Genomic DNA, 24,953 nt, shown 5'->3' on the forward strand with positions numbered 1-24,953 from the left:
TAATGTTATTTCATTTCATTATTGTGACATGCAGTTAGATCAAAATTGTAATGGACAGCAGTCTCTCACCCTCCATTTTACCATTGCAGTGACCCTTTTAGTTAGGTTAGGATGAGAGGCAGTGCCTGACCCATGGTTACCCCATAAGCTTCCACAGGGGAGATTTGAACCTGGGTCTTCCAGATCCTAGTCCAACACTTGAACTGGGTATCCCAAATAAATGCAGCAGTGGCGTAGGAGGTTAAGAGCTCGTGTATCTAATCTGGAGGAACCGGGTTTGATTCCCAGCTCTGCCGCCTGAGCTGTGGAGGCTTATCTGCGGAATTCAGATTAGCCTGTGCACTCCCACACATGCCAGCTGGGTGACCTTGGGCTAGTCACAGCTTTTCGGAGCTCTCTCAGCCCCACCTACCTCACAGGGTGTTTGTTGTGAGGGGGGAAGGGCAAGGAGATTGTAAGCCCCTTTGAGTCTCCTACAGGAAAGAAAGGGGGGATATAAATCCAAACTCCTCCTCCTCCTCCTCCTCCTCCTCCTCCTCTTCTTCTTCTTCTTCTTCTTCTTCTTCTTCTTCTTCTTCTTCTTCTTCTTCTTCTTCTTCTTCTTCTTCTTCTTCTTCTTCTTCTTCTAACTGTAAGCAACAAAAATATGAAACTATAATTTTAGGCAGCAATACCATGTTACTGCATCTGTATAAAATATGTTTCTTCAATTGTGTGTGTGCCAGTTTTAATTTATATCTTCATTTCCCAGGCTTTTAAGTAACAGCAACATTTGGTTACTTTTAGTAAGTGAAATATTCAAATAATAGTTTCTTCTCAAGGCAATCCCAAAACATTGAAATACCAGCTAACACAGCCAGTACCAGCTAAAAGCACATTGTCTTATCTGTATGTTTAGCTTAATTTTCTACTGTGAAACCGCACTGTTTTGTTATAATTTTTTGTGGTGAATTGGATTGATCTGCAAGATTACTCTGAAAAGAGAGCTGCTTATTTCCATAACTTGCAATAATTCTGTTTCCTCTCTGTGGATAATGCTTTTTCACTACTTTGGCGTCTTGTGGATGTGACCTTTTGTAAATAACAGTTCTTTTAGATTGAGTAGTGAGAAGACTGCTTTGAGGTAGACCATTTTTATTTCTGGTTCTAAAGGCTTCCCTTTTTAAGTGGTTGTTTTGAAATAACCTTGAACCATCAGACTTTGAATTAAAGATAAATGAAGATAATTACGAATCAAGATAATTATGATGTGTATTTTTAGGTGGCTCACGAAAAGGCTTGGGACCACTATCGTTTCACTTGGAATCAGTGGAGAGCCCTGATGTTCAACTGGATGCAGGCTAAAAAAGCATTTTCACAGAAGGCGGTAATGACTCTTGCTGAAGCTTGTGCTGCTCATGAGACAGAAATTATGATGGCTAATAATAGAAGAAAACAACAGGAAATATGTGCGGATCTCAAAGAAAAGGTAGACTCAGTTATATAACCACACATAAATCTGTGTTGCTAATTGTATCCTCAGATTGTTCAATATTTGCCTGAGGGGAAAAAAATGTTACCTACACTTTTATGTGGGCTTTTCCCACACAAATTGCTCGGCAAACACAGCTACTGATCTAGTAATTTTACCCGCAGCATTTTGATTACACACCTTTTGGCAAAAGCAAGTCCTTGATTAGTTTTGCTGGAGGATTTGTATACAATTTGCTTTTAATTTCTTCTCTTGTATGTTTGAGATTTTACATTGATGGACTCACACCTGTGGAATTATGTACACAAATGTGTTTCTTCTTGCTAATGTATTATTGTTTTAACTTTTTAAACCTTGTGATAGTTTATATTAGTGTAGCCTCTCCCAGGCTACATTCACTCATCTCCTTCCCTGGCCCAAATAACAGGCATTCTGGAATAATGAGGTCGCTGGGAGAAAGTGGGAAAAGGTAGCATGATGTTTGTTTGTGCCAGAAAAGTACTAACCAGGCATGTAAAATGTAGTCCTGGAGAATTACTAGAACTGCATATTAATCTTAGATATAAGTAGGAAGACTGTTGGGAGGGCAGGAAGGTGGGGAAGAGAGAAGGGAAGGGGCGAAATCTAGAGATTTTGGACAAAAACATTCATCTGAAAAATCTGATCTCCATGTGGAAGAGCAGTCTTGCAATTGCCAAATGTGCAATCAGCCAGAATCAATAGACAGCCAGTAAACATATCTTGTTCTGCCAAGCATTTCTGGATGCTTTAGTAAATGCATTTGGCTTTTACTTTATATTCATCTAACTTTGTGCCTTCAGTATATCATCAGAGTGTCTCCTATGTTAGCTGCTGCGGTAATATGGTTTAAATGTGATAATGTAATTTAGTTTATGTAGACATGAACCTAATAGTCCAGTACTATATACAAGTGGGGGGGGGGGTGTACAAGGAAATGCAGAGGGAGGAGGGAGTAAAGAGAGAGTATGTCTTGATCTTCCTTCGCTCTTGGCTCAAAATTTGCTAGTGAAAAAGAGTACTAGAAAGGTTGGCCCTGGCTATATTTGGAAGAGAGACCACCAAGGAATATGAGGGTTGCTGTGCAGAAGAAGGAGATGACAAACCACCTCAGTTAGTCTCTTGACTAAACCCCTACTGGGTTGCCATAAGCAGGCTGTGACTTGACACAGAGGCATAGCTCCAAGGGGGCGGGGGTGTGTGCAACGCACTGGGCACATGCCCCTGTGGGGGTGTGGTGGGGGCGTGGTGGGGGTGTGGTGGGAGGGCATTCCGGGGTGGGCCAGGGGCGTTCTGGGATGGAGCAGGGCAGAGGACACACAGGCACACCAGGCGCTTTCCCCCCTTTCCTACGCCCCTGACTTGACAGGATTTTACACACAGAGTATTAGAAAAGCTCTTAAAGAATCTGGGTAACCTGAGTTCAACTGGGACAAATATAGTTTACTTTAAGCAGTTAAAATTTAATAATATGAGTTAATATAATTTCATTTAAAAGTTTTCTATCCCATCTTATCTCCTTGGACTAAAGTCAGTCAACAGTGCGGCAATCAAGCTGCAAGGACAGAGATTCAAGGTCCAATTAATGAAGTTAAAACAGGTTAAAATACATGTTTCCGCTTTTAACACACTCAGATTTCAAACATACAGGATCAGCAAATTTGCAAGGAAAAAAATCATCCTCCACTAAACAGTTCTGGAATAAAACTGCCTTACCTTTCTTCCAAAATTTAACAAGTGAAGGTGCCCTCTTCTCCTACTCTAGGGGGTTATTTGAAAGGAATTGGACCACCATGGAAAAGGCCCTTGATTTAACTGTATGGAAAATCATGATGGAGGGTACCTAGAACTGCCAGCCTCTAAAGATCTCCTGGGGTTAGAATTGATCTCCAGGCAACAGAGATTATTTCTCCTGGAGAAAATGGCTGCTTTGGAAGGTGGTCTCAATGGCATCTCCCCTCCCTATACCCTACTATCCTCAGGCTCCACCCCCAAATTCTCCAGGTATTTCCTAACCTGGCATCTCTAGGGTAAGGCTGTCCGAAGTGTGGTAACTGGCATAGGAAAATATAGCAGGGGATACAGTTTGATAAGACCCTTGGCCAGGGGTCTTCAAACTATGGCCCTCCAGATGTTCAGGAACTACAATTCCCATCAGCCCTGCTACTTGTCCATGCTGGCAAAGGCTGATGGGAATTGTAGTTCCTGAACATCTGGAGGGCCATAGTTTGAAGACCTCTGCCCTAGGCAGTTAAAAGCTGTAACAATAATAGCCAGCATTTTGAATTGAACCTGAAAGCAAAGAGGTAGCCAATATAGTTCATGCAGCGCTGTTAAAAGCAGCTGACTCCAGAGAAAGGCCTCGATAGTACATTCTTAGGGTTGGCATGTCCTGCTAATGGTTGGGGGGTTTACCTGGTGATAGTGCTGCACCCTTGCTCAATTGAACAGCAGGGGGGGAAATCAGGGATGAAAGCATGTGGAAGTCACACCTTGTTTAACAGCAAATTCTTTATTGTGGTCCGATAACAGCATATAATACAAGATAAGTATTACAGTGAATAACTAATAATCCGGAGTCTTTAAACCTCAAAATTTTAGACAAAACTATTAAAATTCTATATAAAATGTTGATAAACGTACTTCTTAAGAGATTATAAAATTTAAAATGGTTCGTTGTCACTATCAAGGATCCTTGTCTTACTCCAGGCTTTAAACACAAAGGCACAAAAATTAGCCGCTTGCCTTGAAATATGAGGATTTTCATCTATTAATAAGCTTTCTAAGTGCACCTTCTCTGAACAGCCAGGGTGGTTGACTAATAATGGGGTGAAAATCTTGTCCCTCAATCCACTGTAATGACAACAAAAAAGACGTGTCCTATTGTTTTCACCTCTCCCATTGTACATGGGCAAAGTCTCTTGAGTATGGAAACTGTCAGTATCTGCCTTCTTAACTGGGGGCTTACGTGAACTGGAGCCTTCCATGAATTCAGATTGAGATGCAGTCCCAGAGGACACCTTACTGACCAAATTAAAAATTTCAAGGATATCTGGTAGGAATGTCTTTGAGCACTCCACATTGTTTAATTATTCCATTAAAGATATAGAAAAGTACTCCTTATTCTGAGACTTCGTGGTGCTCTAGGAATCTATGGTGAAACCACGATGATTTTTTGATGTCACAACATCAATTTTTGTTTTGAAATATCAATACTCTTCAGGAATATCAAAATAGAAAGTGAATTCCAAAAAGTCTCCGCTCCCTCAGTTGCTCTCAAGCATTGTCTGCTGGGTCTGGCATCCCTACTCATTCTACACCAACTGACGTTTCTGAGACACATTCAAAGTCAGTCCTATCTAGAGAGCACTTTAAAATAGTCCAATCAGGAGATTATAGTAGCATGGATAAACAGAACCAGGTCAGCAGGATCTAGATAAGGGGCCAGTTTATAATCTAGATGTAATTAAAAGAAGGTGCTCCTGGCAACAATGTTTATCTACTTATCTCTTAACAAGGTAGACTCTTTATCTACTACAAAAAGCTTAACCCCGCCTAAGTCTGTCAAATCAACACCAGCCAGACATTCTACCTTCTCAGCGCATGTCACCTCCATCTTGCCTGGATTAAACTTCAGCTTTTTACCCTCAGTCACTTGACCATAGAGTCAAGTAATTGGTCCAGGACCTTCACAACTGTCTCCAGAGCTTTGGACCATGAGATACAAAGCATGGTAGTGACAATCCACTCTCATGTTCTTTACATAAAGAACACTGGGAATAAAATGGACATGTGATGTACCCAGACATCAGATCCCAGGATCTGATTCTGTCTGTCCCATGGTAATTCTCTGTTTCCTGCCAAGAAGGAACAAACAAAATCAGTCAGGGGCAGGTTGCTTTTAATGTAAGCACCCCCCTTCAATATCATGGTTGACTGTATCAAATGCTACTGATAGGTGTAACAGTATCAGCAGTGATGAATTGCCCTTATCCAACTATAGGTGAAGATAAATCAACCAAGGCTGCAAGTGCTATTTCAGTTCTGAATTCCAGCCTACAGCCAGATTGAAATGAGTCAAGGGCAGATGTTTTTATCGAAAACTGCCTGCAGTGTCTCTGCCACAACCTGTTCAATTACAGTTCCCAGAAAGAAGAGATTGGACACAGATCAATAATTGCACACATTCCTATTATCCAGAGATGACTTATTAAGAAGGGTATAATCACAGCTTTATTTAGCTGAGAAGGAAACATTCCTTTTAAGAGGGACATAATATTCTTCCCCAAAGCGTTCGGCATCTTTTGCTGCCAGCAATTTAATAGCCAGGGATGGGCAAGGGTCTAATATGCAGGAAGTAGCCTTCACAATTCTGAGCATTCTGTTGACATCAATCAAGAAAACCAATGTGAAGAGATCAAAAACACTCCAAGAGGTTACCCCCTAAGCACAGGATCTGCTCCCAAACTGGCATCTAAATTGGTCCAGATGAGGGAGATTTATCAGCAGTTAATCAAGCAAAAGCATTACAGCTAATTTCTAAATCATCATCAGAAGTATGAAGCCCAGAGGCCAGAAGGCCCAAAATCACACTACATATTTATTGCTGGATGAGAGTTAACCAATGCGATGATGGAGGAATAGAAAGCCAACTCTGCTGCCATTGGTGCAACTTTATGGACCATTAAATGGGCTCTACAGTATTTTCTGACTGATTTGTCATGCTTTTTCTGTAAATGATGCTCCAGTGATCTCCCCAACCCCTTCGTAACCCCAGCTCCTTGGTCAACCAGGAGGTGGTGCCCTCCTTGAACAGAGGAGAGGGCACCAAGAAGTAACTCTGTCAAAAGAACCCCTCAAATGAACATTCCAGACTAATATCAGGTCCTCTACAGAACTGCTGTCCAGCCGATCAAAACTTTCCAGAGCCATCTGGATAATACTGGATTCATTAATCTAGGGCCGTGGTGGCGAACCTTTGGCACTCCAGGTGTTATGGACTACAATTCCCATCAGCCCCTGCCAATTGGCCATGCTGGCAGGGGCTGATGGGAATTGTAGTCCATAACATCTGGAGTGCCAAAGGTTCGCCACCACTGATCTAGGGGTTTGAAAATCCCAACAGACCTTGTGCTCTTGTGGAGAAATATGTGTTGTAATCTTCAGTCTCAGCAAGTAATGATTGACCATAGCACAATTTGCAGTATCAACCCTCCTACAAAATTGTCCTTAGTGCAGAAGGAAGATCCAATATATGACCCTTTATGTGTCAGGCCCAGGACAGTTTCATACTTTTTGTCAGGGTAATAAAGTCCTGAGCTGAACCAATCAAGGAGGACTCAGCATAGATGTTGAAGTACCTCAACACTATACGATCTGGGATCTGTAACACCACCTCCACTGTCAGCTTAGCCAGGGGTACAATGGACAATCGAGTATGGCATACCAGGAGTATTCTGATCTGCCCCTCAGACCCAGTACAACAATAAAAAATTATCCTTATCTGCACCTGGAACTTGCAAAAGGAGGAACCTTTTCAAAAGGCAGTACCCCAGTTTAAAGTTGATGAAGGGCCAGATGCTCAGCTGGGCCTAGTTGAGATAAAGTGATATTTGATCACACGTGCCAGGTCAACACTTTCATCTCTGATCAAATCACTTACCAGGGAAAACTCATTATGTAAAGACCTATCAATAGACTTCGACAAGGTCAAAATGGGGGATTGAGAGTGCTTCAACCCTCACCCCTATGAATGGGATCGAGAGTGTGTTCATCCTTTGTACAATCATAGTTCAGAACAAGTGTGGGAATAAAGCAGAATCAGATAAAGAAGGCACATCATACATTTTTAAATGGTGAAAAAGTAAATTGTCTCTGGTAGTCAACTAGTGCCTTGAGAAGTCAATAACAACATGGTATATTGATCACAATCTGCTACCGTTTGCCAAACATTCGCATTCTACCATGATTTTTTAAAATTCTGTAAAACCTTTATCCTCTGGGCATAAGGGTTAAAGATTTGGTCCTAAATGTGACATAAGAAGGCAAGAATCACAAATAGGATTAAAAAATATTACTGAGAGAAGTCTAGATTCAGAAATGTACCGAAGGGTGGGATAGGGGTAGAGGTGGAATATGCAGTGAAATGGATCATTTGTTGCTCGTGTATCACAAGCTGGTTTAAAAGAACCCTTCAACCGCTTTTAAAAAATCTTGCTTTGCAATGAAGCTGCTGTCTGAAGAAAGGAAATGAAAGCTATGTGGCATGCATGCAAATGGGTTTCTGGGATTGGCATCATCCCCCTCTCCAGTTAACTATAAATTACAGCTTTTATTTATGAATTATGGCAGGTGAATGTACACAAATGGTTTTTGTCTTGACTGCTCAAATACTTCATCAGAATTGGAGCCGGATGGAATAGGTTTATTCAAGGTGGCATGACTTTGATTTCATTTTGTATAAGCATGTAAAAAAACTTATTGGGTCAAAACAAAGGTCCATCTGGTCTAGTCAGTCAGATGCCCTTGAGAAACTGAGCAACCTGGGTAAGAATACAGTCGCCCTTTCCTTATGCGTGCCCAACTCATCATAGTAACTGGTATTCAGGGCATTTTTTTGTAGAAAGCTGTTAATTGGTCCAGTATAAAACAAATATAAGCTTGAAGATTGTTCTCCATCAAAAGGGGGGAAAAAGACAGTTTTCACTGGTTTCACCTTTAACAGTTCAAGTCCCTGCTTTGCTTTCACTGTGCTATTCCTGACGGTTCCCTGTCTACTAAGAGCAGCATTTTGGGGAGCTCAGAGCATTGCAGTGGGAAGGGAAATTTCTCCTATTATATTTCTCCAATTTCACCCATTATTCCCAAACTTAATGCTCAAGCAAAGATAACAGGGAGGCTGGGTGGATCGGAGCAGCTTTGTCTTTCAATCCCATGCCAGATAGATGGTCCAGAATCCCATGCCAGATAGATGGTCCAGAAAGATACCATGATTGATGGTACTGAAGGCTTCTGTGAGATGCAGAACAATCAACAGAGTTGCACTTCTCAGTTTGTCTCCTAGTGCAAGTCATACACCAATGTGACCAAGGCTATTTCAGTCCCATAATCAGGCTGAAACCCAGATTGGAAAGAATCTAATTAGTTTGCCTCATCCAGGAAAATCTTGGAGTTGTCCAGCCACTACCTGTTCAATTTGCTCAAGAAGATGACGACTTTGGATTTATACCCCACCTTTCTTTCCTATAAGGAGTCTCAAAGCAGCTTACAAATGCCTTCCCTTCCTCTCCCCAATACAGACACCTTGTGAGGTAGGTAGGGCTGAGAGAGTTCTGAGAGAACTGTGGCTGGCCGAAGGTCATCCAGGAGGCTTTCTGTGTAGGAGCGGGGAAACAAAATCCAGTTTACTAGAGTCTGCTGCTCATGTGGAAGAGTGGGGAATCAAATCCTGGTCTCCAGATTAGAGTCCACCGCTCTTAACCACTAAACCACACTGGAATGGAAAATTTCAGAGTGGGAGCAATTGTATCACCTACTCAGGTCATTCCAAAGGTCAACCAAGGCATCACCAGTCATATCAACAGAAAAATCCCCTAGAGCCAGCAGAAAGCCATTCAAATTCATCTGGCTCTGGGAGCAGATCATTTTCGTAGATCCCTTGTAGAGTCTTGGTATCCCTATAGATGTAAGCCCAAGCAATAGGACTCTGCCCATGACAAAGGAACCATCACCAGTTCCTCCACCCTCAGATTATATTCCCCTTTTCTAGAACACAATATCAGATTGAAAGCGTGACCTACATAATGTGTAGGACCAGTTATTACCTGAGACAGGCCCATGGTTATCATGGAGGCCATGAAAGTTCTAATACAGGACAAATCATTTATGAAAATCTGGTTTCCTTATGTAGGACAATTCAAAACCCACAATTAAATCAATCAAAGTCCCAAGAGCTTGTAAAATATTTAATGCATAAAAGTAACAAGGTGGCTTTGGTGCATACCTGAAATTTGCCAAGAGGATCTGCTTGTCAAGAGTGAAGGATTAGAAAAGCAGCACTTCGATTGAATTCAATTTAAAGAAATGATTGGATACATTCTTAATTCAAAGGAACTTCCAGTAGAATTCAGCTTGAGCTTATAATGAAACTAAATTCCTCTAAGGATAAATTGTGTAAGACCTTGAGAAGCTAAACTAAAGTCAATCAACATGACCATATGGCATTCCTCTGGATTATAAAGGGGGAAACTGGAAACCATGGATGAAACAAGTATACCTTTCAGTATGTGGCATGGTAATCCCTTTACCACCCATGAGACATGTGAAGGGTGAAAATGCAGATGACAACAGAACTGGTGATATCCCCATGTTATCAGAAACTGTCCCTTTTTTGCTATGTGCATGATGAGATTTCTGAAGAGACTAATCATCCAGATTTTCCCGCCTTTTCTAATTTCTATTGCCTTCTGAAAAGACCTAGAAACTAACTTATTGACCCAACCTCTGGAAATCACCTCTTTATCTGGCAGATATGATGGCCTTTCTGCTTATAAGCACAATTTTTAAGAACTTCTCTGGGCTTAGGTTCACCATGAGATGTAACTAACCACTGAACCCTATCCCCTATCAACATAAGAATAAAAGAAGAGCCATGCTGGCTCAGGCCGAAGGCCCATCTAGTTCAGTATTCTGTTCATAGTGTGGCCAACCAGCTACCTCTAGGAAGCCCACAAACAGGAAGATTGCAACAGCATCATCCTGCCAGTGCTCCCCAGCAACTGATTTAAAGAGGCATACTACTTCTGGTACTGAATGGAACAGATATCCATCATGATCAACAGCCATTGAATAGCATAATCCTCCATGAGTTTGTCTACTTTTCTTTAAAGCCTTCCAGGTTGGTGGCTATGACCACATCCTGTGGCGGTGAGTTCCACTCATTAACTACACAATGTGTGAATAAATGCTTCCTTTTGTCTGCCTTGATTCTCCTTGAATCTCCAACCTTTCAGCTTAAATGGATGACTCCAGGTTTTTGTATTATGGGAGAGAGAGAAGAGCTTCTCTGTCCACTCTCTCCATGCCATGCAGTGGAAACCCCCCACTCCAGCACTCTACACCTTATTATCACTGTGAAACAGATTTTCCCGCCTTTTCCTTTTGGGTCCCTTGGAACTGAGAGCCTTTCTGATGGTTTCAGGCTATAGTTCTAATATTGTCCCACCCTAAGGTGCAGAATGTATTTTTCTTTTCAAACTAATCCCCTTAAAAATGGCACAAGAGAACTGAGGCAGGTTCAAAGAAATTAAAAGAAAAAAATATTGAACAAAGAAAGATGGAATTATAAAGATAATCTGCAGATGGGTTGCCTCAGCTTCTGTCATGCGCGTTGCGTTCTGAGGTAATATTTATGTGTTCTGAGGTAATATTTCATTCAGGGAGAGGGCCAGGAGTCAGTGAGGGAGTGGAGGGACGACAGAACCTGAGGCGACCCAGGCGCACAGCGTTTCTCTAGAGGTACTGGCTAGACAGAAATGAAATACAAAACCACTCTCAACCTATTATCTAGAAAACAGTCACACTTACACATGAATCCTCTGCCCTTACCTCCTGTCCCTCTCCCTGAATGAAATGTTACCCCAGAACGCATAATTCTGCTAATTCCTGCATATTACCTCAGAATGATGAGGTATTACCTCAGAATGATGACAACAGTTCAGATGACAACAGTTGACAGTTAAGATGAGAACAGTCCTGCGTCCACCAGATGGCAGTGTTTTTTGGGGAAAGGATGGTTTACCTGGCACAGGTATGATATGCGAGGTATGTGAGAAGGTGAAAACACACTCGGATGAGAGAGCAATGTTGTCTGAAAATTTCACAGCATTTGGTCCAGTAGTTTCGGAGAGCAACAATAAGAAACAAATGGACACTTTGCTTTTTATTTATATAGAGTTTACATTTATATCCCGCCCACTCTCTCGAAGGATTCAAGGTGGCTTTACATAGAAATACATAATAAAAACAGTACAAAATGACAACTGCAAATATAAATACGTAGACTTCTGTCACAAGCACAGGATTTAATCAAGTTTTCTTCTGCATGCTATACAATAAACAAGCTGGTAAACATTTATATATTTGCATTTGCTGACAAAAATTAAAATGGGAAAGAGAAAAATGTGATAATGTTACAATATTAACCCCAACTATAAAATAATTACAAATGTTCATTAATTTAGATAAGGTTGAAAACAGAAGGGAAAAATCAAAGATAGCAAGCTTAATTCTTTAATACTTGCTTTGTGCTTGTGGCAGAATAGTAATCTGGAATTGTTTTATTTTTATTAATGTAGAAAAAAGTTCAGTAAGTCTTGGAATTGTTTATAGGCAATAATATTGTGAAATAGGACTTTAGAGCTGGCTAGTAGACAACAACGTTTGAAAGCCCAGCCCACAACTTGTGGTCCCCCCTGATCTAGATCATCATGGTACTATGATGCCACAGTGATTCATTTTGGGCCTTTGGGATATGTATCGCCCTGGATGAATGCAGAGTTAAGAAGCCTCCCATCCCCCACCAAACCTGCCAATCCCTGCCAACTTCTAATGCTAATACCACCTGCCAGGAGGAGCACTAGCAGAGCTGGACAGGACGTTAAAAGGTAGAAAGCAAGAGACTACGGGTTTGATCCAGTGAGTCTCTTCTTATAAATCTTCCTCCAACAAAGAATGGCTTTTGGTGATGGAGAAAGACTTCTGATGGAGAAAAGCCTTCACTTAAGGAAGCCTTTCTCTGTTGGAGGAAAATCTGGTGGAAGTGAATAATAGGATCTAACCATATATGTATTTGGAAATGAATGTTGACATGGGCTTTGGCATTTGTCTGGTTTGTTTCCTGAGTGATCAGTTGGATAGTGAGACAGACAGGCTAGGTTCTGCCTCTCCCTATCAGCAACCAATGAGAACTGATGGAATGTTGGAGAGAGACTCAGAAAACAGCAGTTAAGAACTTGGGAGTTGGCATCTGGGAAGTTGAAAGCAATGACTATTTGGGGTGCCGGGGGGTCATTTGACCCATGCGCCACTCTCCTGGGTCACGTGGGAGGTGCATGTGACCATCCACCCTTCCCTCCCCCTGGGCCCCACCCACCAGCTCCGCCCACTCACCGCCTCATTTACCCACCTACTTGCTCTCTTGCTTGTAGGGCAAGGCAAGAGGCTGGCTCTAGGAAGCAAGCAGCAGGCTCTCAGGAACGCCAGCAGCAGCCTGGGCATCTTTGAGGAGATCGAAGGCCTCCAAAAGAAGCCTTAGTAAAACCTCTGCTTGGCAACTCTCACTCTGATGGGCAGCTTCTTGAAATTTGTGGGGCTTACTTACTTCTGAGGAGACCAGTCTGCCTATGTGCACTTTGTACCCATAAGGGAAGGGAGGCAGGGCAGGGCAGGGCAGCCAGTGGCAGCTCAGCTTGTGCTCTGCACTTGGGAGGACAACCAGCAGGATATACTTCCAAGGAGATGCAGGCTCAGGGGTCCCATCAACAGAGAACTTCTCTGCACTGGAATAAATCATGGGAGAACAGTGGAGGCTGGACACCCGGGACTGCAGAAGAGACCCAAGCTTGCTTTCTCAAAGGAAAGGTTGCTGTGGCAACAGCAAAGGGGCCCCTGAACATGTGTAGAGAGTCATCACGGAGAAGAGGTTGGGGAGGCACAGTTTGAGAACTTGCCCTGAGTGCCATTTTCTATAGATACACCTCCGGTTGAAAGGAAAAAAGGGGATGTCGGACTAAGTGAAACTGTGAAGAGGAGCTGAAAAGGACTGAAAATAGTCTGTTGTAAGCAAAGGATCCCAGTTGGGGAATAGGATCACAGTTCAAAATGGAAGTGAAATATTGTAATTTCTGTGCTACTTCAGAACATAAATAAAAGTCAACTTTGTTTTGTTTAACCCTATGGGCTGCAAGTCTTACAGAAAGAAACACACACCATGTTTGTTTTGTTTGTTTGTTTATTACAGTCATAGACCAGAAGTTATCAGGTTTAAAATATAAAATCCACATTATACATTTCCAGGCTCAAATACGAAATAAAATTGAAGTAACAAGATTTCTAATAGCCGGTTATTTAAAACCCTAATGCAAGCTCAAATTGAAAGCTGGCATAATCTTTGAACAAGGTGTACAATTGGTAATCCAGACTCCATACCATTATTGCCCTATTTGTCCACGCCACTTGACAATGTAAGCACTGAATTTTGCCACCACTCTGGTGATATTAGGGTTAGCATCTTCTAGTAACCTTTTCATGGCACATTCCTCAGAGCCAAGAAATATTGTTATTGTATTGTCGAAGGCTTTCACGGCCGGAATCACTTGGGTGCTGTGTGGTTTCCGGGCTGTATGGCCGTGTTCTAGCAGCATTCTCTCCTGACGTTATTGGGAGAGAGACAAACAATATTGTTATTGGGAGAGAGACAAACAATGAGTATTTTTCAATTAGAAGTTGTAAAATCAGGCAGTGTTCTGTAGTAGATCTCCCTTCTCTGAAGCCTGCTTGTTCGATGGCAATTACCTGTTCTTGTCTAGCCATGTTTTTAACTTGTCTAATAGGTGTCCTACATACAGTTTGCTGATAATATTCAGAAGACTAATTGGCCTATATTTGGCAGGATCGTCTTTATTTCCTTTTTTGAAAATAGGAATGACAATAGCTAGATTCCAGGCTTTAGGAATTCGTCCTGTTCTATCAATGTATGTAAATAGTGCAGCTAAATACTGTGCCCACCAATCTATATTTTCTTTTAGGATTTCTGGGGAGATACTATCAGAACCAGGAGCTTTCCCCCATTTCAGTCGTCTTATGTGGCACGTAATTTCCTGAGGGCTGACAGCCGGCCATACCTGCACCTTGGCTGGGAACTCCAGTGGTAGAGGTGACAACTCTGCCCCTTGAGTGTCAGTCACAAGACCACGCGATTCAGTTGCAAAAAGGCAAATGGTTGAAAAATCAGTGAAAGTTTATTACCAGAGCTCTTACAACTAGATCTAGTTGGGTCCAGGACAAATTTTGCTAGCAATACATTCATTTTTATAATGATACATCAACAAGCAGCATTGAATTAATGATTGGCTAATTAGTATTTCACCTCCTCTTTCTTCCTGTCTATGTCTTGTCTAAATTTGGATGCGTTCCGGTATACGTGGTTGGTGACCAGTTTGTTGGCTCTAACTATAGTGAGATAGTTACATGTCACAGATAACCCATGAAGCAAAGTTCTCTGGGGAGGGGGTCAGGAGGAGAAGAGAGCAGGTGGCTTTTCTGAGAATCACAAGAACACAACATCAAAGAGTATTTCTAAGAGAAACTTCGGTGGTTTTAACACCTCTAGTACAGGATATAGATAAGCTTGGTCTCTGCAAGGCAAGAAGTTTGCAGTCAGGGCATCTTAGCATGTTTGCAAAAAGAATGCTTTTCAGAAAATAAAATGCTTTTCAAAGTTTTTCTCTGTAGGTGTTTAAGCTTCAGCAGAGAGGCCTCTAAAATTATCTTTTGGGGTTCACCTTACAATTCCCCCCTCAAGGACTCGCTGCGTTGCGTAACCTACAGAGACGGGGTTAAGGGAATGGTATCAGGATGAGGAGGCTTGAAGGACCTCTGGACTCTTCTGAGAGCCATAGCTGGAACCGCAGGTTTAGGAGATGGCTGAGGTGGGGGTATCTGATGCAGCTGCATCTTTTCTATTACCCTAGAGATATGATGAGTGAAACAGGGGATCAGACAGGGGACAAACAAAAAAACCAGCCCCTGCACATAAGACAATAAATGCAATCTTTTTTTTTCATCAATCTGTTGAGAACAGAGACCCCAAGAAACCTCTTAGCCCAGTATCTTGAACACCAGTCCACGTTTGGACTGGAACATGGGCCAGTTTCCTCATGAGGTCAGTGATCTCTTCAATGGCTTTACTCCAATGGCTTTATTAATTTATAGGCAGCAATTGGACAGGTTAAACTTGCCACAGATGCCCCCCTTTAGTTCCAAGAAGAAAAGCAAGACTTAGAGTAGAATCTGAATTCAAATGTGAGCCATCATGACAAGCCCACTGCCAAAGGAGCTAAGAAGTGTTTAGACCAAGGGCAATATCTCCCAAACACACTGGGATCAGAACTGGGGCTTTTAGGGTGCAAGTTGCACAGAGCTTAGATTAATATTTGCAGGAATTCTGTTTGGGGGCACCACATGAGCAGGTTGTGGGAAATGGGGGAATACTGATATTTAGAAACACTGGGATGGGTTTGTCCCATGAACACTACTAAATAAACAACATCCCCCCCTTGGGCCAGGATCATGAAAGGTATCAAGTGTGAGTTCTGGATGGGGACCTCCTATCATAGAGTTCAGTCTTTTCAGCTGATGAGTTGTTCACCTGAGCAGCCTGGGTGCGTCTCAGGGATCTTAGAAGAGTCAGGGATGCTGGAGGCTGTCACAGTTCACCTGAGCGGCCTAGGTGCGTCTCAGGGCTATCAGGTGCAGGAACTTGAGAGGGATGCAGTTGTTCGCCTGAGCGGCCTAGGTGCGTCTCAGGACTTCTAGGAGCAGGAACTGTAGGAGGCTGACGCTTGAAGAGGAACTGGAGATCTTTGACTGGATCGTTTAACAGAGGGCGCACGGTCCAATTCTCGGGCTCTGGAACCTTGGTGAACACCCAATCACCAGGCTCGATATCATGAAGTGGACCGTCTAAGTTGAAGGGACGTTCCTGCTGGGAGAGAAAACGACAGGGGGCCAGAGACCGAGACAAAGACATAACCATTCTTTTCTGAATTCCCTCCCCAATTTCTAGCTCGCCTTTCTGGGTGCCAGGTGCCTTTAAGGGCCAAGGTCTACTGAACACACGTTCAAATGGGGAGAGTTTAAGTTTTCCCCGGGGTGTGAGGCAGATGATGGACAAGACAATGGGGAGTGCTTGGGGTGTGGACGATTGTGAGCTGGGTTGACCTGTTGACAAGTTTGACACATTTGAACAATATGGTGCAACAAAGGGCGAACAGGACTTTGACTCTGGAAGTACTGTTTCCATAGTTCAATCAGTTTGTCTTCTCCAAGATGGAACTGTGTGTGTAACTGTTGACAGAGGGAACGTCTGAGGGCATCTGGAATCCAGTGGCGTCGGGTGTCAGGATGAATGAGCCAAGCATTGTCGGCCTCGCTGTTTACATATCCCAGGGAACCGGCAAGTGCCTCATCAGCTTCTGTATAGACAGGGGCATCATCAAGGAAGGGGATGACCGTTGCCACAACACACGAGTCATCGGCTGAGAGGGGCAGGAGGGCTGCTTCATGTGCTGCCAAGTCCGCGGCTCGATTTCTTTTGGCCACTAGAGTGTCTCTCTTTTGGTGTCCCTTGCAATGGACGATGGATAGCAGCTTTGGAAGTCTTACAGTTTCCAAGAGTTGGGAGACTGCAGCAGCATGACGGATGGGGGAATCCGGCTGATCTAGAAGTCTTTTTTTTCTCGCCAGAGGTTGGCAAAGGCATGCAGGACCTCTCAGACATACTTGTTGTCTGTATAGATGGTGACTTCTTTTTCAGCTGAAACTTTGAGGGCTTGCAACATGGCTTCGAGCTCGGCACGTTGAGCTGAGCAGCTGGCAGAAAGGGAGCCGCACTTGACCGAATGCCCATTTTCATTTACTATCGCCCATCTTGTGTGGCGGGAGCCATCCATCATGAAACTGGAACCATCAGTGTAAAGGATCTCTGAATATAAGGAAACATCTTTAAGGTCTGGTCTGGCTTTTTTTTTTCTTGTAGTCAAGGACTGACACACAATCATGTCTGTGGAAGGAGACATCTTTCATGGAGTCATCAGGTTCTGCCCCAAGATGGTGAAGGAAAGTAGCTGAATTGTTGCGATCAGAGGTCTCAATGTAGACTTCTGGGTGTTCCAAGAGAATTGCTTGGTATTTCATCAGTCGGGCCGCAGTTAGCCAAACTGGTTTACGCACTTCCAGAATGGTTCTGATGGAGTGTTGAGAGAGGATCCTGATAGACCCTCCAAAGGTAAACTTCTGGGCTTCTTGGGCCAGCAGGGCTGCCGCTGCCACTGCCTGTAAGCAAACGGGCCAGTCAGAGGCTGTGTCATCTAGGCGCTTGTTGAAGTAGGCAATCACCCGAGGTCCCATGGAGGAAGGCTGAGTCAGGACACTACGGGCTATTCTTTGCCATCAGCTCGGCACCCGTCAGCGATGTAGAGGTCGAACCCCTTCTCTGGGTCTGGAAGGTGAAGACCTGGAGCTTCTATCCATCTGGCCTTCAGTTGTGTTACTCGGCGTCTGACTTTTGCGAGGTTCGGGTAAATAGGGAAGTCGTTGGTGGTCTGCTGTCGTCAGGATCTTATAGAGAGATTTTGCAATGTTCTTATAGTCCCAGATTTACAATCTGCAATAGCTGGCCAAGCCAAGAAAGGAGCACAGTTCGGCGGGAGTCACTGTGATTGGGAGCCTGTTGATGGCTTCAACTCGCTCAGGTGCCAAGGATCTCTGCCCGTTGCAGAGATCATGACCTAAAAAGCTTCTGTTGAACCAACTGGGCTTTCTTCTTGGAGACCCGATAGCCACAATCATAGAGAAAATTCAGAAGAGAAACTGATGCAGCATGGCACTCCTTCGCACTTTCGGCTGCCAGAAGGAGGTCATCAACATACTGCAGCAGGACAACGCTGTCCAGTCTGGCCCACTCACACAGATCTCGGGCTAGCGCTTGACCAAAGATAACCGGGGAGTTCTTGAAACCCTGGGGCAGACGCCTCTAACAGGCTCTGCTGGCTTCTTTGACCCCTCGGAATTGGTAGGTAAAGGAGCAAAGATGGAAGGCTGGCTACTCGGGGTGCAGGGGAACACAGAAGAATGCATCTTTCAATGAGTCAAAGGGACAGTATGGTAGATAAGTTCCTGAACATAAGGCTGAAGAATAGCGTGATAAGAATCCCAGGAGCGTTTTGGCACAAGTCCTCGGGTAACGAGGCATTTATGGCTCGCAGGTCATGCACCATCTTCACTTCACTGGTTGATTTTTTGAGCTTGGCCAAAGATCCGGGGTGTTCCAGGGGCTATCTTCTGCACGGAGAGGAAGGAGAACACCCCCCTCAAGGAGTCAATCAATGACCACTGATAGACCAGGTAATAAATTCTTCTTCAGCCTGCACTGCCTGATATTCACTGGGGTGACATTTGGGTGAAGCTTGACCACAACTAGGGGACTAGTGACAGCTAATCCTGGCTTTCCATTGTCCCAGACTCCTGGCTCAACTTTAGACCAGTCCCAATCAGCCAACTCCTTCACCTAGGGAGCTGGAGGGACGTCTCTCCTCACCAGAAATCTATTCTTGTTCTCAAAAGAATTCTGTTGGTCTGTGCCTCATCTCCCAAAAACTCAATGACAGCCTTTGTAGAATGCAAAAAGTTTCGTCCCAATAGATTCACACGAGCTTCAGGTAAATAGATAAATTCAGTTCAAATGGGGGTATCACAATTCGGGAGAAATATCTCTGCAGGCTGATACTGAATGGTGGACTGTGTTCCTGTGGCTCCTTGGACCAAAATCTTACATTTTTCAGCAATGGAAAGGGGTCGGTTTACAGCAGAGAGAGCTGCTCCAGTATCAATTAAGAAAGTCATGGATTGATCTGCCACCTTCTCTTTTCCCCGGGGCTCAGGGGGTGGACCGTGCCCCTGACCCCTTCAGTCTGAATCACGAACAGCTGCTGCCATCAGTGGGGTGGGGTTAGGCAGAATTGGGCGTTTGGACCATCAGGATCTTTAGAGGTAAACTGTCTAATGGCATCTTGCAAGCATTGGAGAAACTGTGCAGGGGGCTCTCTTTTGAGTATCTCTTGGAAGAGTTCTTCCACTCAGGGCCCATTTCTACTTCTGAAAACACCAACTCGGCGAATGCTTTGACATCCTCCCAGAGTTGGCTGGTAGGATGGCAAAAGAGTGCATTAGCCGTAGAAATAACTTTTTTTGAGGCTGACTGGAAACTGGCCCTTTAATTCTGACAATTTAAAAATCTTTGAAGGTCCCCAGGCCTCATGCCGAAATGTTCTGACAGATGAGGAAGCCGCCCTTTGAGGCATAGGGGGGGAAAACAGTGGTTTGCTAAACAAGGGGGTAAATGGAAACAGGAGTCTCGACCAGGGTATTCAGGGTCGTATCAACAGCCTGCACTTTGGATGGAGGTGCCGAGTCATTCATCACCGAGGCGAGAGGTGTGAGACTGGCAGAGCCTGTTGGGGAGGGTGCAGAGCAACGGGAGGAGCTGTCTGCGGAGTATAACTGGGAGGTGGATCCAGGCTGTGAGAAGCAGATCAGGCTCTCTCTGGCACTCAGAGACGATTTTCAAAAACAACATTTTCGCTTTCTAACTTAACATTTTCATCCCACTATAACGCTTTTGGGATTCATAATATGGAATACATACAAATAGTAAGAGTTTTGCCACATGTACAAAATATTAGAGTTTCTGCTTGAAATTTCCTCCTTAAACCAGTGAGTCCATGCCCGTGAAAACATCTGGGTCAAAAGGTGCCATTTGCATCCCACTTGTGGGATCCCCAGATGGTTTGTACTGGAGGCCAAATGGAGGTAACAGTATTTTATCATTTTCTGTTTGCTGAGCCCCTTGCTCAACTTTCTTTTCAGTTCCACAGGATACACACTCCAGAAGGTGTTAACACTGGGTGTTGGTCCTGGGACTTGCTGCCTGATTGTCCCATGTTTCAACTCAGGCTTTAATACAGTTACACAGATTTTAAACACACTTCAGTTAACAATGATCTAAGACCAGCTTAAGTTTCACACGAAATGTCTAACAACAGATTCTACAATATTTCAATTACAATAGAACAAAATTCTTCACTTTTCTAACAATCAATTTTACAAAATTCAATAACACAGAATTCTTTACTTCAAAAGTTTTGTGCCTGGCTACCAAGGCACTTCAATAAAACAAAATTCTTTACTTCAAAAGTTTGTGCCTGGCTACCAAGGCACTTCAATAACACAGAATTCTTTACTTCAAAAGTTTTGTGCCTGGCTACCAAGGCACTTCAATAACACAGAAATATCATCATGAACAACAATGCATGCATTTCAAAGACCCTTGTTCTCTTAACAAGGTCTTTTTCCTTTACCAAAAGTACATCCTACAGACAGACGTCTCTGCCGACTTACGGAGTGTACTTACCAATACTGTGCTGGTATGCGTTCAACAACCTAACGCAAGGTGGCCTTGAACCCTCGCGACTTTCAACAAAAAAAATTCATCGCATCAAACAGGAATTTGCCGATGGCCTGACATGCTGGTCCCAAATCCAAACAGAAAACCCTACCGCCCTCAATCAGGACGAGAGCCGGCTTGGGTGTCTGGTGGTGCAGGGTCAGCACTCTCAGCCAAAAACGTCCCGGTCCTGTCCCACTTGCCTGCTAGGTCCGGGGGAGCTGGTTGGGCCAAAATCCCTCACCCCGGCCTCCCGACCTCAAGGGTCTCATCGCTAGCCAGGAAACTGACAACTCTGCCCCCTTGAGTGTCAGTCACAAGACCACGCGATACAGTTGCAAAAAGACAAATGGGTGAAAAATCAGTGAAAGTTTATTAATAGAGCTCTTAATAACTAGGATTCTAGTTGGGTCCAGGGACTAATTTTACAAAGAATACATTCATTTTTATAATGATAAGCATCAACAAGCAGCATTGAATTAATGATTACTAATTAGTATTTCACCTCCTCTTCCTTGGGTTCATGTCTTGTCTAAATTTGATGTATGCGTTCCGTAGCATAATGCACAGACCGGTTTGTTGGCTCTAACTATAGTGAGATAGTTACATGTCACAGATAACCCATGAAGCAAAGTTCTCTGGGGAGGGGGTCAGGAGGAGAAGAGAGCAGGTGGCTTTTCTGAGAATCACAAGAACACAACATCAAAGAGTATTTCTAAGAGAAACTTCGGTGGTTTTAACACCTAGTACAGGATATAGATAAGCTTGGTCTCTGCAAAGCAAGAAGTTTGCTGTCAGGGCATCTTAGCATGTTTGCAAAAAGAATGCTTTTCAGAAAATAAAATGCTTTTCAAAGTTTTTCTCTGTAGGTGTTTAAGCTTCAGCAGAGAGGCCTCTAAAATTATCTTTTGGGGTTCACCTTACAGAGGTGTTATCTCATGATCATCATATAAATCTTGAAAGAAACTAGACCAGCTGTCAGGGGGTATACATGTATCCATTAGGGATTTAAATTGTTGTCCCTGATATGAGATTAATTTCCACCATGTTAATATCTCAGTCTATCTGGTATTATAGGATATGAATAAATGGTGGCAACGTGTTACTGGAATAGTGTTTAATAACTCTATGTGAGTAAAGGCCTATTATTAAAGGGGAATGGTCTAACCTTTCTGTGGACATCTCCGTAAGGGTCAGAGAGGACCTGAGAGGGGAAAGGGTCAACCATCTCTATATATCTCAAAAGAGATTACAAAGGTTGAAAGTGTGGCACCTGATGTGCTTGTAAATCTGAACTTGAGAGAAAGAGGTTGCTGAGAGTGATGGGCATTCTGTGTGAATGGATAAGGGCATCACATCTAGGTTATGAATTCTGTACTGTGTGATGTAATGTGGCTCACTTCCTGAGATCTACTCTGCATTCGTTTTGAGCTCTCTGTTACAAATTCCCCAGAAACTCTTGGTCTCAATGTTTCCTATTTATAAAACAGATTGTTTGTTCTCCAGAATGAGTACTGAATGCTGAATTCCTTAATAATATGGAACATAAGTTTATATTTATTTAAGAAAACATATAAGCTGCAGTTGTTTCACTTGCTTAAGTTATATGAACGTTTAATTTTGTTTGTGGCAGAATAGGTCTCTGAGTTTTGGCCAAGCTCTGAGCAAGAAATCTCCCAGCAGCCAACAGTCCCACTTATCCTTGCATCCAGGATGGTGGGAGAAACAGTCAGGGAGATGTCAAAATGACATTTAGTGATATTGTGTCTGCCCCTTGCCTTGGCCCAAAAGTTCACAAGAGTGCCAAGCAGGAGCCTGGGATTTCTAGTTATATCTGTGTTGACCTGTTACCACTTAAGTGCATCCCTTGGTGAGGCTTATAAGTGCAAAGAACTGCCGTTTATCTTAGCATAGCATTTGTTTGTATTGATGCCAGCCTTTTATAACTCAGCTGGACTCGCTGAAGATTTATGCCCTGTGATCTCACTGTCCACGATCCTGTCTGAATGGCCCCTGGACCAAGCTCTGTTTCTGCCCCTGGGTAGGCTCCTCCCCTTGCCAGATTTTGAGGCTTCCGTGAGTTGGTAACCCTAGGCCTTTTCAGGGTGTGTTCCGGAAGAACTTTAGCCCCACCTCCATTATGCCTGCATTCTTCCAGACAAAATATGAAACAAGAGAGAAGGAGGTTCCATTTTTGTTCTTTGTTCATTGGGGAAAGTTAAAAGAATCAGCTTCTGCCCTGATAGCAGTGTAGCAGAATGGCTTGGAGGGTTTATCAAATCGAATAATTAACAACAACAACAACAATAATAATAGAATGTTGCATTGGAGGTATGCAGCCATGAGTTCTAACTTTGCTGTTTTTCAGCTCAGTAATTTGATTCCATTTATGATTTTTTTTAAAAAATGGGACAACTTTGAATAAATAGCCATGAAGAAAAACACACTTTTTTCTTGAAAATTCTAAAGGGTTGTTGTGATCCTGGTTTCTTTATTTTTCCACATGTATATTTTAAATGTTTTAGAACTTACAATAAAATAGACACCAAGCCAGATGAACTCTATTACAGCAACAATCTCTCATTTCCAATTTATCCCTTTCTCTTTCCTTGCCTCTGTTGGCTCTTTGCTATTTCTTATTGTTCATTCCTTCTAATTAAATTGAAAGGTTTTATGACACCTCCCTCCCCCCTCTTATTCACTTTGCTGACTAACTCCTTTTTCTTTGTTTTTTTCCCCTTGACTGTCCCTCAGATGTTAAAATGTATATGGATATATTCTTATTCAGTCTAGGATGCTGAGGAACTGAAATGCCTTTGGTTAGTATATCTCTGAATACAGCACAGAAGAGGCTGATATGAACTGACAATACATAAACTATTTTATTTCACTCTTATGGGGGAATGGTGAGGTCAGACTGTCAGGGAGGTTTCAATTTTAAACTCGGGAGGTGAAAAGGCAACAGGAATGTGGGAGGCAAAAATGTAGTCGTTCTGCTCTGCTAACAGATGTTTGTATATGTTGAAAGAGATCACTTGACTGTCACTCCATAGATAAGCACAAGCTTATTTGAAACAAAATAACTAAAGTCTGTGGAGGCAGGACTGGACGCACAGGTTCCAATTTTCCTTCTTTAACACTTGATAGAGATCACCACCCTTTCCTAGCAGCTATTTTCCTCGGGAAAGCACTACCAGTTCTGCTTCCCTATTCCAGGAGCCTCTCTGATTCTTCACTTTCTTCCCTGCCCCCTAGCTGCCAACTCCAGGTGCCAACTTCACTGCTGTTTTCCGGCTCTCTCTCTAACAGAGACGTAGCTATAAGGGGATGGGGGGGGTGCGCGCCGTGCACCGGGCGTGGGCTGGTAGGGGCGGAAAACTCCCTGTGGGGAAGTGGGAAGTGTAGTTCCCACAGGCTGCTTTTAAACCAAGATAAGTGGGAGGGGGCATGGTGGGGGCAGGGCCGGGTGCCATTGTCCCCTCCTACCCCTGTGCTCTCTAACATTCAATTAATTCTCATTGGTCATTTTAGGAAAAGGTGGAACCTAACTTTCAAGAAAGAAACCTAGATTTCTTAGATTTTAGTTGTAGGACTGAGTTGAACAGTTGCACAGAAGAGAGGTTCCCTCTTTGAATTTAGAGCACTCATGATCATCTACATTATTCTTAGCAAGGGATCAAATATTATTGGTATTTAAGGAGTACAAAATTACATCTGAAAACATTTGCTTTGTTATCATATGATAGACTGAGCTCTTTGCAAACAAAGAAGACATATGCTAAGATTTCCTGAAGTATCAGCATTCAAATACATAACTAGTCTGGCACAAATCTTTTTTCTAGTACTGCCTATTACACTTAATTGGATTAAAAAACACTTTTGAGCCACTAAAATGCACCCAACTGTAAACAAGAAAACCCCCAAAAATGTGTTGTACACAGGCTGGCTAACAATAATAACAAAATTTATTCTTATTGCAATATCATTATCACAGACATAGAGTCATGTAATTCATATACATATAAATCAATAATATTGTGAACAAAAATGATGCTTGTTATTCAGTCAGCAACTATTAACCAATATTAATGCAAAACATTCATCTGGAACTGAATAAATGGCAGTGTCCAAATATTATCCAACTTTACTATATCCTGCAATGAGGTTGCTTACAAATGATAA

At 43.0% G+C, this 24,953-nt stretch overlaps 1 protein-coding gene across 3 annotated transcripts in view; it reads left to right on the forward strand.

Annotated features, from left to right (window-relative positions):
• The window catches only part of CCDC148 (coiled-coil domain containing 148), a 166,888-nt gene that overhangs the window by 84,873 nt on the left and 57,062 nt on the right, over window positions 1-24,953 (forward strand). For all 3 annotated transcript variants that reach the window (XR_007243438.1, XM_048483322.1, XM_048483323.1), the window contains one exon: window positions 1,262-1,468. Coding sequence is in view for 2 of the 3 variants with exons in the window: in XM_048483322.1 (XP_048339279.1) it covers window positions 1,262-1,468 (207 nt within the window). In the remaining variant the exon portion in view is untranslated. The remainder of the gene's footprint in view (window positions 1-1,261; window positions 1,469-24,953) is intronic.

This window comes from Sphaerodactylus townsendi, linkage group LG02, assembly GCF_021028975.2.
Source record: "Sphaerodactylus townsendi isolate TG3544 linkage group LG02, MPM_Stown_v2.3, whole genome shotgun sequence".
NCBI lineage: Eukaryota > Metazoa > Chordata > Lepidosauria > Squamata > Sphaerodactylidae > Sphaerodactylus > Sphaerodactylus townsendi.